We start from the raw sequence: 16,686 nt of genomic DNA on the forward strand, positions 1-16,686 counted from the left end.
ACTTGACCTCCACTTTCTAAGCATCATTGACAGACAATGATACACTATAAGCAACATGATTCCAATACAAAAACCATCTGTTACCTTAATCCGGTTTATATTCACAACGGCAGGGGGTGCACCGTTCCTGGAGGTACTGCAATACCAGGTCGATGCGTGGAGTGGACGGAGCAAGCCCCTATTCCATCTCCCTATTCCAAAAATCAATTTAATATATGGTCCCCAGATAGGGGACGTATCAGATATTAAACTGATAAGAACAGATACTACACTTGATCTTAGCCAAAAGGCCGAGAAGCGATACCGCAATGCTTTCGGGAGGAAGGTGCCGTTCTCGGACACGTCAAATCCGATAACGGGTACACCAAAATGAGCTCTGTAAACTTTACACCAGATATCAAAGACGATGCTGGTAAAACATGCTGCATAGATTGGGATTTGATCAACGTCGGGAAAAGACACTTTTCACTGTTACAAAGTAACACATTGGTAGGATCCGAAATCACGTGGTCATCCACCCTCCTCCAATCGGAAACGAGACAAATCCTTATTGAGTTAAAACCAGATTTACAGATAAATTGGAATAATAATCTATCAAATACGGGTGGGAGAAACAATTTGCAGATAATAAAACTAACGTAACATTTTATATTTTATAAACTATCTCTGGAAGCACCACTGCTGCCACAAGGGAACTAAAATAATTGTCCACTTGGTGGCGCCAGACTTCCACCGACCGTCTCCTTGTCCAAGCTGCACTATGTGTTCAATTAAAATGCATTTGAATGTTGAACCGCTTGACTTCAATACATACATCATCAACGCAAAAATAGCCTATGTATCTTTTAATCTGTCTATAGAGCCTTGTATGATAAGGCCATTGTGAGGAGGCCTTTATAAAGTTGCCCTCCTAAATTACTAGAGGCCAAACTTCAAAGATGTCCATGGCACTGGACTGCAGTGAGAGCTAGACCGACAGGGCGGCCTACGGAGAGGTCCCGGCCTGTGGTCCCGGCCTGTGGTCCCGGCCTACGGAGTGGTCCCGGCCTACGGAGAGGTCCCGGCCTGTGGTCCTGGCTGCCTAAATGTGTGCTCAGCATAATACACTTTAGCAAACATGGCACTGTTGAGGCATACTTTTACAATTAGGCCTAGTCAGTCACTACAACAAACATCATATCATCAGGCACGGAAATCCCAGGATGGGGACAAGACTCCCCCCCCCCCATCCTGGGAAAAATATGATTTGTCCCCCCCAATATATCACTGTAAACATAACTATGTAATTTAAATAATATTAATAAAACGCAATGAAAGCAATTGTGCTGATTATAGACACTTAATAGCTCGTTTTTAAGTTTCAAAAGATTGCAACCCCCCCACCCTTTGCCTCACAATGGTTTGATCCACTGCCAGTTCCTTAGTTGGCAAGGTAACAGAGGGGTCGTATCTACTGTCTGAAAGGCACTCAATGAACGTAACTGACGTGAGGTTAATCCAGTCAATCGCGCACACACACTAGCTGAATATGCAGAGCTAGCGCGCAAATATTAACTATTAAGCTAGCTAGTACCTATTCCATTTATGTGGCGTCGCCAAAGATGGAATCTTTGCTATCGTCAATTTATTCCAAGATCAGCATGCTGATGATGTAAGTTAGTGCTTCAAAGTCCCTGTGATAAGGTTAGCGATAAACTGAAGTCCAAACTGAACATGAACTACACTCTCTTCTACCATTGTCTTAAATATATTTAATGGCCTCGTTGCAAAAGTTAAATTGTCGCAAGGGAACTTTTATTTATTTATTTTATTTCACCTTTATTTAACCCGGGTAGCAAAGATTATAGCAAACACCACTGAAACGGAATTGGTGCTCGCTAGCTTTGCAAATTCAGCTATTGTTGGAAGCCAGCCAATATGAAACAAACTATTAAAATTACAAAAAGTTTGCAGCATATGTTGTGTAAATGGTGAACTCATACAGCTGTCAACTCTTGTCACTGCAATCCGTTTCACATTTGCTAGCTACCTTTTAGATCGAAGCCCATATAGAATGATAGAAGATAAGATGATAGAAGCCCATCTCCTACTGTAAATAACCTACACACTGTGTGTGTGTGTGTGTAGCCAGCCAGGTAGAAAAATGGCAGAAAAAATTCGGACATCACAGTATTTTTCAGTACACCAAGATGCAAAGTAAGAACCCTAGTAGCCTAATATCTCAAAGACTAGTTGATAAAATGTTCATAAGAAAGAAATGAAATTCTAATGGAAATGTTTCACAATGATGTCATTAGGCAGAGCAGGCAACCGATGGCACACAGACAGCAGAGTTGGGGACAGATATGCAGGGACAGACTGGCAGAGACAGGGAGTCTCAGGTAAGTTTGTTGAGTCTTTGTTTGGCAACATTATGAAAGGTTCTCAATTTTTTTGACTTGTAAAATAGGAACATAATTGGAAAATGCCATGGATACCCACACTCTCAACTTAAACTGGTGACTGAACTAAGATTTGCTAAAGGCAATGGTATTGCTGTTGTGATTAGTTGTGTAGTTTTGGGTACCGGTAGTGAGGAGTACGGCAAACACCTTATTTCTTTGGTTCCTCAATATACATTTACCATATTACAATGTAGGCTATGTGTTACAGCACTACTTTTGGTGTCCCCCTCAGGAATTGCTCTTGAGAAAATTTCATGTAATTGACATCCTCCAAAGTTGATATCAGATTTTTGCCCCTGCATATCATGCACATAAAATACCAATAGGGCTATTGTGTTGGAGAGCATCTATCTACTCACGAAATACTGGATATTGATGAATAAAACGTGCACTGGTTTGATTCATACTGAAAGTTGTCATATTCAAATTCAATCCATGAAATATCGGAATGTGTAAAATAAGTGTCCAATAGTGGTTGAACTATAGTCCTATAAATCTACTTTAATTGTCACTAATCGTGGAACTGTATGACAGCGGTCCAGTCGTGGTGAACCGTGCGCCAGGCTCCACGTTTAACCTGCTACAGTTCCATAATGATTACAACAGGCTACATGTACAAAATGATCGCTAAAATACATGTATGTGGGTATTACTGACGGATGGCTCCAGATCGTTGCTGATACAAATTGTAAAATAAAAGCCTGGTCATATAATCAAAACATTATAAAGCGCATGTTTTCAGCGCGGCAGGTTTCGCCGCTTGGGGCTTCAAATTTCATACACGCGAATTACGAATTCTGAATAATGGCACAGCTATGTATAACCTATTTCACTGTGGAAAAATCTATTTAATATATTGTCCCCAGATAGGAGACATTTCACTGGGCCAATTGTGCACCGCACTATGGGATTCCCTAATCACGGCCGGTTGTGATACAGCCTGGATTCAAACCAGGGTATCGGTAGAGACGCCTCTAGAACTGAGATGCAGTGCCTTAGAACGCTGCGCCAAATCACTTATCTACCAATTTAAATCAACCTTTTAAAGTATAATTTATCTTGTATTCCCTGAACATCCAAACATAAAGGTGGATAATGGATGTTGTGCTTTCAGACAGGCTGTGACCTGCAAAACTATGCTTTTATCTGGGAGATATTGAATCTCTCTGTCTTACTAGTAACTTTTTTAGAATTCTAATTGAATGGAGAAGCAGCCTACATCCTCTTGATTTTTTATCACCTTAGTTGTATCTTGTGTGAAGTTTCAGAAGCATGTGATTGTAACAGAGATATCCAAGATGTCTGTGGATTGACCGATAGCTTGGCTACTCAATGAAGACACACGTTGTTTTACTGTACTAAGATTACCACCAGTGCTTGTGAATCATTTTTCTTTCTTGAGGAACTATTTCTTCACTATTTTTTTTTACAAATATAAACCAGACATCAGAAGGATGTTCAGAGAACAACCAGCACATTGGTTGGACCAGGCTGTATTCTCACTTCCTACTGGTTCTGTTATGGCGGGTTCATAAAGACTGTTATTCAGGAACAGCCAGGTTTAGCAGACTGTCTCAGAGGATTACCACTTTGCAGGGATACAGCGGCTTGTGAAAGTATTCACCCCTCTTGGCATTTTTCCTATTTTATTGCCTTACAACCTGGATGATCAATGGAAACAGGATGCACTTGAGCTCAATTTCAAGTCTCATAGCAAAGGGTCTGAATACTTATGTTTATATATATATATATATGCAAAAAAAAACATGTTTTTCACTTTGTCATTATAGGTATTGTGTGTAGATTGATAAGGATTTAATTTTTTCCATTTTAGAATAAGGCTGTAACGTAATAAAATGTGGGAAAAGTCTGAATTCTTCCCAAATGCACTGTATGTATAAGGTTAATGTGACTAGGCATCAGGGTATATGGCTTTATTTAAAATTATTTTATTCAACTAGGCAAGTCAGTTAAGAATAAATTCTTATTTACAATGACTTCCTACACCGGCCAAACCCTAACGACGCTGGGCCAATTGTGTTCCGCCCTATGGAACTTCCAATCATGGCCAGAAGTGATACAGCCTGGATTCGAACCAAGGACTGTAGTGACTTGTGACACCTCTTGCACTGAGATGCAGTGCCTTAGACCGCCTCGCCACTCAGGAGCCCAAATATAAACACAGTAGCAGCAGCTTGTGAGTGTATAGTCAGTATAAATGTAACATAAACTCTCGACCCGCTCCATTACAGCCCCGTCGATGTCAATGGGGGCCTGTTCGGCCCGCCTTTTCCTGTAGTCCACGATCAGCTCCTTAGTTTTGCTCACATTGAGGGAGAGGTTGTTGTCCTGGCACAACACTGCCAGTTCTCTGACGTCCTCCCTGTAGGCCGTTTCATTTACATTTTACAGTTGTCGGTGAGCAGGTCTACCACTGTTGTGTCGTCAGCAAACTTAAGGATGGTGTTGGAAGTCGTGTTTGGCCACGCAGTCGTGGGTGAACAGGGAGTACAGGAGGGGACTAAGCACCCACCCCTGAGAAGCCCCAGTGTTAAGGATCAGTGTGGCAGATGTGTTGTTACCTACCCTTACCACCTGGGGGCGGCCCGTCAGGAAGTCCAGGATCCAGTTGCAGAGGGAGGTGTTTAGTCCCAGGGTCCTTAGCTTAGTGATGAGCTTTGTGGGCACTATGGTGTTGAATGCTAAGCTGTAGTCAATAAACAGCATTCTCACATAGGTGTTCCTTTTGTCCAGGTGAGAAAGGGCAGTGTTGAGTGCGATTGATATTGTGTCATCTGTGGATCTGTTGGGGCAGTATGCGAATTGGAGTGGGTCTAGGGTGTCCGGGAGGATGCTGTTGATGTGACCCATGACCGGCCTTTCAAAGCACTTTGTGGCTACAGACGTGAGTGCCACGGGGCGGTAATCATTTAGGCATTTTGCCTTCGCTTCCTTGGGCACAGGGACTATGGTGGTCTGTTTGAAACATGTAGGTATTACAGACTCAGTCAAGGAGAGGTTGAAAAATGTCATTGAAGACACTTGACAGTTGGCCCTCGCATGCTTTGAGTACACGTCCTGGTATTCCGTCTGGCCCAGCGGCTTTGTGAATGTTGACCTGTTTAAAGGTTTTGTTCACATTGGCTACCGAGAGCGTTATCACACAGTCATCCAGAACAGCTGGTGCTCTCGTGCATGCTTCAGTGATGCTTGCCTCAAAGCGAGCATAAAAGGCATTTAACTCGTCTGGTAGGCTCGCGTCAATGGACACCTCACGTCTGGGTTTCCCTTTGTAGTCTGTAATAGTTTTCAAGCCCTGCCACATCCGACGAGCGTCAGAGTCGGTGTAGTAGGATTCAATCTTAATCCTGTATTGACGCTTTGCTTGTTTAATGGTTTGTCTGAGGGCATAGCGGGATTTCTTATAAGTGTCCGGATTTGTCTCCCGCTCCTTGAAAGCGGCAGCTCTAGCCTTTAGCTCGATGCGGATGTTGCCTGTAATCCATGGCTTCTGGTTGGGATCTGTACGTACAATCAATGTGGGGACGACGTCATCGATGCTTTTATTGATGAAGCAGGTGGCTGAGGTGGTGTCCTCCTCAATGCCGATGAATCCCAGAACATATTCCAGTCTGTGCAGCAAAACAGTCCTGTAGTGTAGCATCCGCGTCATCTGACCACTTCCATATTGAGCGAGTCACTGGTACTTCCTGCTTTAGTTTTTGATTGTAAGCAGGAATCAGGAGAATAGAATTATGGTCAGATTTGCCAAATGGAGGGCGAGGGAGAGCTTTGTACGCATCTCTGTGTTTGAAGTAAAGGTGGTCTAGGATTTTTTCCTCCCCTGGTTGCACATGTGACATGCTGGTAAAAATTTGGTAAAACTGATTTAAGTTTGCCTGCATTACAGTCCCCGGCCACTAGGAGCGCTGCTTCTGAGTGAGCATTTTCTTCTTTGCTTATGGCCGTATAGAGTTGGTTGAGAGCGGTAGGGGTGGAGGATGTGGGAGTGTCTGGTAGGGGTGGAGGATGTGGGAGTGTCTGGTAGGGGTGGAGGATGGTGGAGGGTGTGGGAGTGTCTGGTAGGGGTGGAGGATGTGGGAGTGTCTGGTAGGGGTGGAGGATGGTGGAGGGTGTGGGAGTGTCTGGTAGGGGTGGAGGATGTGGGAGTGTCTGGTAGGGGTGGAGGATGGTGGAGGGTGTGGGAGGGTCTGGGAGGTGGTGGGGGTCTAACAATGCTCCAGAGACTGTTGGACAACTGTCAGTTCTGTTGGCACGGTGATACATGGAGATAAAACACAGGAGAACTATGAGGCAACGCTATGCTCTGAAACATGGGATACTCAAGGAGTTCCTGGCTGAGTTCCTGGGGACTTTTATCTTGGTTGTAAGTTCCGCTGGCTTCATATTCAATAGGTGTTTTTGGTGAGAAATTGCCTTAGAAGGGCTACCTATTTAACCTCTCAATATGAGTGATCTTATTGAGCAATTACATAAAAAAATTAACATCATTTCTTATGAATAAATTAGGGTTATGAATAAATTAGGGTTAGGGTTATGATTAATTTAGGGTTATGAATAAATCAGGGTTAGGGTTATGATTAAATTAGGGTTATGAATAAATGAGGGTTATGAATAAATTAGGGTTAGGGTTATGATTAAATTAGGGTTCTGAATAAATTAAGGTTATGAATAAATCAGGGTTAGGGTTATGATTAAATTAGGGTTATGAATAAATTAGGGTTATGAATAAATCAGGGTTAGGCTTATGATTAAATTAGGGTTATGATTAAATTAGGGTTATGAATAAATCAGGGTTAGGGTTATGATTAAATTCACGTTAGGGTTAGTAACGAGTAGTAAAGGAAGTAAAGTGTAATCAGAATGAATTCTAATTATACACAAACTAAATGTAACTGATAGTAGTGTACTGAATGTGATTAATGCCCCCCTCATCATCTCCTGTGTTAGTTGTTTGGCGTTGGGTCCGTTGCTCAGACGGTCCTGAGTCGTAATGCCATGGGGGAGACTCTCACCATCCACATAGGCTTCTCTGTAGGACTGATGATGGCAGTGTACGTGGCCGGAGGAGTGTCAGGTAATTATATCACACTATAATAATCACACTATAATAATCACACTACAGTGGAGTGTCAGGTAATTATCATATCACACTATAATAATCACACTATAATAATCACACTACAGTGGAGTGTCAGATAATTATATCACACTATAATAATCACACTATAATAATCACACTACAGTGGAGTGTCAGGTAATTATATCACACTATAATAATCACACTATAATAATCACACTAGAGTCGAGTGTCAGGTAATTATATCTCACTATAATAATCACACTATAATAATCACACTATAATAATCACACTACAGTGGAGTGTCAGGTAATTATCATATCACACTATAATAATCACACTATAATAATCACACTATAATAATCACACTACAGTGGAGTGTCAGGTAATTATCATATCACACTATAATAATCACACTATAATAATCACACTACAACGAAGTGCGTTAAAAAAAGTGACTTTTTAATATTGCCTTTGCCAGAGTTCAATGTTCTAGTAAACGTATGAAAGAGGTCTAGCATTGAAATGATGAGCTCATCCAATAAACGGTTAAATAAGACAGTGGCGAGAACACAGGAAAGCTATCAGACATAGACTTTAGAACGAACAGTTGTGTTGTGAATACAACGTGCACACTTGTTCTTCTACATGGAGAGAATGAAGCAGGCACGTGCACGCTACGTTATGCACTGTTATGTAATGAATGGTGGGTGTTATTAACCGGAGTTTTCTACGATCAATTCCTCTTCAAATTGGATATTGTTATTCAGTTCAATCAATGGGGACGGGGGATGCCATCTTAATTACAATAGTACTACAGTAACATAAATGTGATGATAGCGTGTATTTAACATACGTGCATTATCAGCATTATGCATACTTGAAAAGATATGAGCTTTATCTGCATTACATGTTGACCAGACCGTAACGTGCGCGTGCGCCATCGCCGCGCACGTTGATTTTGTTCACCCACACCAGATGCGATCAGAACACGCAGGTTGAAATATCAAAACAAACTCTGAAACAATTATATTAATTTGAGGACAGGTCAAAAAGCATTAAATATTTATGGCATTTTAGCTAGTTAGCTTGCTGTTACTAGCTAATTTGTCCTGGGAAATAAACATTGGGTTGTTATTCTACCTGAAATGCACAAGGTCCTCGACTCTGACAATTAATCCACAGATACATTTTTTAACATAAAATGACATACCCAAATCTAACTGCCTGTAGCTCAGGACCCGAAGCAAGGATATGCAGATTCTCGGTACCATTTGAAAGGAAACACTTTGAAGTTTGTGTAAATGTGAAATTAATGTAGGAGAATATAACACATTAGATCTGGTAAAAGATGATACAAACAAAAAAACAGAGACAGCAGGGGTTCAAACTGTAGAACCCAGTTACATTTTAATATAAAAATGGATTTTTATCAAACAAAACTATGCTACATTTGATCTCTGGAACCCTCAGGATGACAAATCAGAGCAAGATTACTGAATGTAAGTACATTATTTACCTTCAGAGGTGAATGTATCAAACCAGTTGCAGTGATAAAAGTTTTTTGTTGTTGTGCACTCTCCTCAAACAACAGCATGGTATTATTTCACTGTAATGGCTACTGTAAATTGGACAGTGCAGTTAGATTAACAAGAATTTAAGCTTTCTGCCTGTATAAGACATGTCTATGTCTTGGAAAGTTTGTTGTTAATTACAACAGTCATGCTAATCACGTTAGCACGCGTTAGCTCAACCATCTCGGTGGAGGGACACCAATCCCGTAGAGGTTTAAAAAGGCTTCTAAAGTTCCTATTTTACACTTAAAGATGTCAGATTTCATTTGCCCTATAGAAAATTGTATCAACCCCTACAAAAAAATGTCCATGAATTATAATCCACATAATAATTCACATTTCCTGTTGCTGCAGGATTATTTTCCTTCTGTAGCAAACTGGCTCAAAGATCTTTTATCTGTAGCATTGGCTGAGATGATAACTACTTTATTGAGGAAAAATGTACGTACTACAACTTCTACACTCTGGATAAGAGCATCTGCTAAATCAGGGTTTCCAGGGTTTCCCAACCCTGGTCCTCCAGTACCCTCAACAGTGTTCCTCAACCCTGGTCCTCCAGTACGCCCAACAGTGTTCCCCAAACCTGGTCCTCCAGTACGCCCAACAGTGTTCCCCAACCCTGGTCCTCCAGTACGCCCAACAGTGTTCCCCAACCCTGGTCCTCCAGTACGCCCAACAGTGTTCCTCAACCCTGGCCTCCGTCGGGGGCACGGGGCGCTGGGGACCGGGTTGGGGACACGGGGCGACTGGGGCCGGGTTGGGGCCGCGGGGTACTGGAGGACCGGGGGGCACGGGGGGCTGGGGCCGGCTGGGGAACACTGTTGGGCGTACTGGAGGACCAGGGTTGGGGAACACTGTTGGGCGCTGGGGACCGGGTGGGGCACGGGGCGACGGGGCCAGGGTTGGGGAACACTGTTGGGGTTACTGGAGGACCAGGGTTGGGGAACACTGTGCTAAATGACAAAAAAAATGTAAACGTAATGTAAACATCATTTTTGTAACAATACATCCTCCTGCACCCTCATCAACAGTCACGTTGACACATCACGCCCTAGATCCATGCAGAACGTGCCAGTGCTCCAATCCTGAACCAATGAATCTGAACTGCCGATTGATTTACATTTATCACAACTAGCCCTGTCGAAGTTTCAGAACCCATCGACGTTGTTTATAACCTCGGGCAGTAAATGACCTCCGAACTCCATTGACCTCAGACTGAGGCCTTTCTATGAGAGAGACCTATCCCAGCTTCAACACACTGCTAGGCTGATAGTGAATACAACAAATAATTCACAACAGTGATATCATGCAGGTTTAAAGCTCATGCCCAAGCATTTTAAATATTGTGAAGAGAGGCAGGGAGCATAGCTGGTCTATTATATACCACTTAGCAGAGAGAGAGAGAGAGACAGGGAACATAGCTGGTCTATTATATACCACTTAGCAGAGAGAGAGAGACAGGGAACATAGCTGGTCTATTATATAACACTTAACAGAGAGAGAGAGACAGGGAACATAGCTGGTCTATTATATACCACTTAGCAGAGAGAGAGAGAGCAGGGAACATAGCTGGTCTATTATATACCACTTAGCAGAGAGAGAGAGACAGGGAACATAGCTGGTCTATTATATACCACTTAGCAGAGAGAGAGAGACAGGGAACATAGCTGGTCTATTATATACCACTTAGCAGAGAGAGAGAGAGAGACAGGGAACATAGCTGGTCTATTATATACCACTTAGCAGAGAGAGAGAGACAGGGAACATAGCTGGTCTATTATATACCACTTAGCAGAGAGAGAGAGACAGGGAACATAGCTGGTCTATTATATACCACTTAGCAGAGAGAGAGAGACAGGGAACATAGCTGGTCTATTATATACCACTTAGCAGAGAGAGAGAGACAGGGAACATAGCTGGTCTATTATATACCACTTAGCAGAGAGAGAGAGAGAGACAGGGAACATAGCTGGTCTATTATATACCACTTAGCAGAGAGAGAGAGACAGGGAACATAGCTGGTCTATTATATACCACTTAGCAGAGAGAGAGAGACAGGGAACATAGCTGGTCTATTATATACCACTTAGCAGAGAGTGAGAGAGAGACAGGGAACATAGCTGGTCTATTATATACCACTTAGCAGAGAGAGAGAGAGAGACAGGGAACATAGCTGGTCTATTATATACCACTTAGCAGAGAGAGAGAGAGAGACAGGGAACATAGCTGGTCTATTATATACCACTTAGCAGAGAGAGAGAGACAGGGAACATAGCTGGTCTATTATATACCACTTAGCAGAGAGAGAGAGACAGGGAACATAGCTGGTCTATTATATACCACTTAGCAGAGAGAGAGAGAGAGACAGGGAACATAGCTGGTCTATTATATACCACTTAGCAGAGAGAGAGAGAGAGACATGGAACATAGCTGGTCTATTATATACCACTTAGCAGAGAGAGAGAGACAGGGAACATAGCTGGTCTATTATATACCACTTAGCAGAGAGAGAGAGACAGGGAACATAGCTGGTCTATTATATACCACTTAGCAGAGAGAGAGAGAGAGAGACAGGGAACATAGCTGGTCTATTATATACCACTTAGCAGAGAGAGAGAGACAGGGAACATAGCTGGTCTATTATATACCACTTAGCAGAGAGAGAGAGAGAGACAGGGAACATAGCTGGTCTATTATATACCACTTAGCAGAGAGAGAGAGAGAGACAGGGAACATAGCTGGTCTATTATATACCACTTAGCAGAGAGAGAGAGAGAGACAGGGAACATAGCTGGTCTATTATATACCACTTAGCAGAGAGAGAGAGACAGGGAACATAGCTGGTCTATTATATACCACTTAGCAGAGAGAGAGAGAGAGACAGGGAACATAGCTGGTCTATTATATACCACTTAGCGGAGAGAGAGAGAGAGACAGGGAACATAGCTGGTCTATTATATACCACTTAGCAGAGAGAGAGAGACAGGGAACATAGCTGGTCTATTATATACCACTTAGCAGGAGAGAGAGACAGGAAATATAGCTGGTCTATTATATACCACTTAGCAGAGAGAGAGAGAGAGACAGGGAACATAGCTGGTCTATTATATACCACTTAGCAGAGAGAGAGAGACAGGGAACATAGCTGGTCTATTATATACCACTTAGCAGAGAGAGAGAGAGAGACAGGGAGCATAGCTGGTCTATTATATACCACTTAGCACAGAGAGAGAGAGAGACAGGGAACATAGCTGGTCTATTATATACCACTTAGCAGAGAGAGAGAGACAGGGAACATAGCTGGTCTATTATATACCACTTAGCAGAGAGAGAGAGACAGGGAACATAGCTGGGATAATATATACCACTTAGCAGAGAGAGAGAGAGAGACAGGGAGCATAGCTGGTCTATTATATACCACTTAGCAGAGAGAGAGAGACAGGGAACATAGCTGGTCTATTATATACCACTTAGCAGACACTTCTATCCACTGAACCAGTCCCAAATCGACCCCTAAACTCTACACTCTATGCACTCGAGGAGATCTGAGAGGATTTGACACATGCAATCAATCTGTTAATAGGTCCACCTTGCTCTCTGATAGGTTAGACGGGAGTTTCACCATATTGCTTCATACCAATCAAATCCTCTCATACTGTATCTTTACAAGTGCATAGGGCTTAGGGGTTTGATTTGGGATTTGGCCTTACAGTGTAGACGGCCATCTTTCCAACCTCCCCTCTGTCACTGGCTCTTTTCATCCTTTCTCTGCTTCCTTCTCAAAACAGGAAGTGGATACCTAGTCAGTTGCACAACTGAATGCATTCAACTGAAATGTGTCTTCTGTATTTAACCCAACACCCTTTGAATCAGAGCAGAGAGGTGCAGGGAGTCGCCCTTAATCAACATCCACAGCGAGAAGTTGTTAGGGGTTAACTGCCTTGTTCAAGGGCAGAATGGCCGATATTTTTCCCCCCTTGCCGGCACGGGGATACAAACCAGCGACCTTTCAGTTACTGGCCCAATGCTCTTAATTGCTAGGCCACCTTCCACACCATTGGAGATGAAGGCCAGAGGAGATGGAGCTTCTTCTCCGCTATGGTTTGAGAAGGAGGATCGGAGATAGGATGTGGGAATCACCTGCCTCTTTTTACCCCTCCCAGGTGCCCATGTGAACCCTGCTGTCTCCCTGGCCATGGTGATCCTGGGAAAACTCAAGTTCTATAAGTTCCCCGTTTATGTCAGCGCTCAGTTCCTTGGTGCTTTCACTGGATCTGCTGCAGTGTTTGGGCTGTATTATGGTGAGTACTATTGGCCATGTCGACATTCTGTTACGCGCAACGGAAGTAATAACAGGAACTAGACAGTAGAATGATCCAGTGAATGGAATAAGGGAATGTCCGCTCACTGTTTTGCTGCTCCCAATCAATCAATCAATCAATCAATCAATCAATCCCTCAATCAATCAATCAATCAATCAATCAATCAATCCATCACATTTATTTTATAAAGCCCTTTTTACATCAGCAGTTGTACAGATATCAAATCAAATGTTATGTGTCACATGCGCCGAATACAACAGTGAAATGTTTACTTACAAAGCCCTTAACCAACAATGCAGTTTTAAGAAAAAAATATAAAAAATGAATAAAAATAACAAATAGTTAAAGAGCAGCAGTAAAATAACAGTAGCGAGGCTATATACAGGGTGTTATGGTACAGAGTCAATGTGGAGGCTATATACAGGGTGTTACGGAACAGAGTCAATGTGGAGGCTATATACAGGGTGTTACGGAACAGAGTCAATGTGGAGGTTATATACAGGGTGTTACGGTACAGAGTCAATGTGGAGGCTATATACAGGGTGTTACGGAACAGAGTCAATGTGGAGGTTATATACAGGGTGTTACGGTACAGAGTCAATGTGGAGGCTATATACAGGGTGTTACCGGTACAGAGTCAATGTGGAGGCTATATACAGGGTGTTACGGTACAGAGTCAATGTGGAGGCTATATACAGGGGGTACCGGTACAGAGTCAATGTGGAGGCTATATACAGGGGGTACCGGTACAGAGTCAATGTGGAGGCTATATACAGGGGGTACCGGTACAGAGTCAATGTGGAGGCTATATACAGGGTGTTACGGTACAGAGTCAATGTGGAGGCTATATACAGGGTGTTACGGTACAGAGTCAATGTGGAGGCTATGTACAGGGGGTTACCGGTACAGAGTCAATGTGGAGGCTATATACAGGGGGTACCGGTACACGAGTCAGTGTGGAGGCTATATACAGGGGGTTACTGGTACAGAGTCAATGTGGAGGCTATATACAGGGTGTTACGGTACAGAGTCATTGTGGAGGCTATATACAGGGTGTTACCGGTACAGAGTCAATGTGGAGGCTATGTACAGGGTGTTACCGGTACAGAGTCAATGTGGAGGCTATATACAGGGGGTACCGGTAACGAGTCAGTGTGGAGGCTATATACAGGGTGTTACGGTACAGAGTCAATGTGGAGGCTATATACAGGGTGTTACGGTACAGAGTCAATGTGGAGGCTATATACAGGGGGTACCGGTACAGAGTCAATGTGGAGGCTATATACAGGGGGTACCGGTACAGAGTCAATGTGGAGGCTATATACAGGGGGTACCGGTAACGGGTCAGTGTGGAGGCTATATACAGGGTGTTACGGTACAGAGTCAATGTGGAGGCTATATACAGGGGGTACCGGTACCGAGTCAATGTGGAGGCTATATACAGGGGGTACCGGTACAGAGTCAATGTGGAGGCTATATACAGGGGGTACTGGTACAGAGTCAATGTGGAGGCTATATACAGGGGGTACCGGTACAGAGTCAATGTGGAGGCTATATACAGGGGGTACCGGTACAGAGTCAATGTGGAGGCTATATACAGGGGGTACCGGTACAGAGTCAATGTGGAGGCTATATACAGGGGGTACCGGTACAGAGTCAATGTGGAGGCTATATACAGGGGGTACCGGTACAGAGTCAATGTGGAGGCTATATACAGGGGGTACCGGTACAGAGTCAATGTGGAGGCTATATACAGGGGGTACCGGTACAGAGTCAATGTGGAGGCTATATACAAGGGGTACCGGTACAGAGTCAATGTGGAGGCTATATACAGGGGGGTACCGGTACAGAGTCAATGTGGAGGCTATATACAGGGGGTACCGGTACAGAGTCAATGTGGAGGCTATATACAGGGGGTACCGGTACAGAGTCAATGTGGAGGCTATATACAGGGGGTACTGGTACAGAGTTAATGTGGAGGCTATATACAGGGGGTACCGGTACCGAGTCAATGTGGAGGCTATATACAGGGGGTACCGGTACAGAGTCAATGTGGAGGCTATATACAGGGGGGTACCGGTACAGAGTCAATGTGGAGGCTATATACAGGGGGTACCGGTACAGAGTCAATGTGGAGGCTATAAACAGGGGGTACCGGTACAGAGTCAATGTGGAGGCTATATACAGGGGGTACCGGTACCGAGTCAATGTGGAGGCTATAAACAGGGGGTACCAGTACAGAGACAATGTGCGGGGGCACAGGTTAGTCGAGGTAATTGAGGTAATTGACAAAGTACCCAATTTTCATACTTGAGTAAAAGTAAAGATACCCTAATAGAAATGACTCAAGTAAAAGTGAAAGTCACCCAGTAAAATACTACTTGAGTAAAAGTCTTAAAGTATTTGATTTTAAATATACTGAAGTATCAAAAGTAAAAGTTTAAATCATTTCAAATTCCTTATATTAAGCAAACCGGACAGCATGATTTTCTTGTTTTATAAATGTAAGGATACCCAGAGGCACACTCCAACACGCCGACATCATTTAAAAATGAAGCATTTGTGTTTAGTGAGTCCACCAGATCAGAGGCAGCAGGGATGACCAGGGATGTTCTCTTGATAAGTGTGTGAATTGGACAATTTTCCTGGCCTGCTAAGCATTCAAAATGTAACAAGAACTTTTGGGTGTCAGGAAAACTTTATGGAGCAAAAAGTACATGGGGGGTGAAAATAGTCTGGGTAGCCATTTGATTACCTGTTCAGGAGTCTTATGGCTTGTGGGTAGAAGCTGTTAAGAAGCCTCTTGGACCTAGACTGGCGCTCCTGTACAGCTTGCCGTGCGGAAGCAGAGAGAACCGTCTATGACTTTGGTGGCTGGAGTTTTTGACAATTTTTAGGGCCTTCCTCTGACACCGCCTGGTGTAGAGGTCCTGGATGGCAGGAAGCTTGACCCTAGTGATGTACTGGGCCATACGCACCACCCTCTGTAGCGCCTTGCAGTCGGAGGCCGAGCAGTTGCCGTACCAGGCAGTGATGCAACCAGTCATGATGCTCTCGATGGTGCAGCTGTAGAACTTTTTGAGGATCTGAGGACCCATGCCAAATCTTTTCAGCCTCCTGAAGGGCCTAATGATTATTTAATAGCGTACTGTAATACAACAAACAACACATTTCTGCATTCTGCTATCACCACGGTCATCCGTAAATGCCCATGGAACTGTTCCAACAGGCTGCACATGTTTTAA

The 16,686-nt window shown here is 43.4% G+C and overlaps 1 protein-coding gene and 1 non-coding gene across 2 annotated transcripts in view; one reads left to right on the forward strand and one right to left on the reverse strand.

The window, feature by feature from the left end:
- Window positions 1–111: 111 nt before the first annotated feature.
- LOC123724704 (U2 spliceosomal RNA) lies at window positions 112–302 on the reverse strand. Its single transcript, XR_006757236.1, has one exon. It is a non-coding gene; the product is annotated as a U2 spliceosomal RNA (small nuclear RNA).
- Window positions 303–6,726: 6,424 nt separating this feature from the next.
- The window catches only part of LOC106595008 (aquaporin-9-like), a 14,943-nt gene continuing 4,983 nt past the window's right edge, over window positions 6,727–16,686 (forward strand). The window contains exons 1-3 of the mRNA XM_045688789.2: window positions 6,727–6,831; window positions 7,416–7,542; window positions 13,283–13,420. Coding sequence (XP_045544745.2) covers window positions 6,730–6,831; window positions 7,416–7,542; window positions 13,283–13,420 — 367 coding nt within the window. The 5' untranslated portion in view covers window positions 6,727–6,729. The remainder of the gene's footprint in view (window positions 6,832–7,415; window positions 7,543–13,282; window positions 13,421–16,686) is intronic.

Source organism: Salmo salar, chromosome 10 (genome assembly GCF_965601325.2).
Source record: "Salmo salar chromosome 10, fSalSal1, whole genome shotgun sequence".
Lineage (NCBI taxonomy): Eukaryota > Metazoa > Chordata > Actinopteri > Salmoniformes > Salmonidae > Salmo > Salmo salar.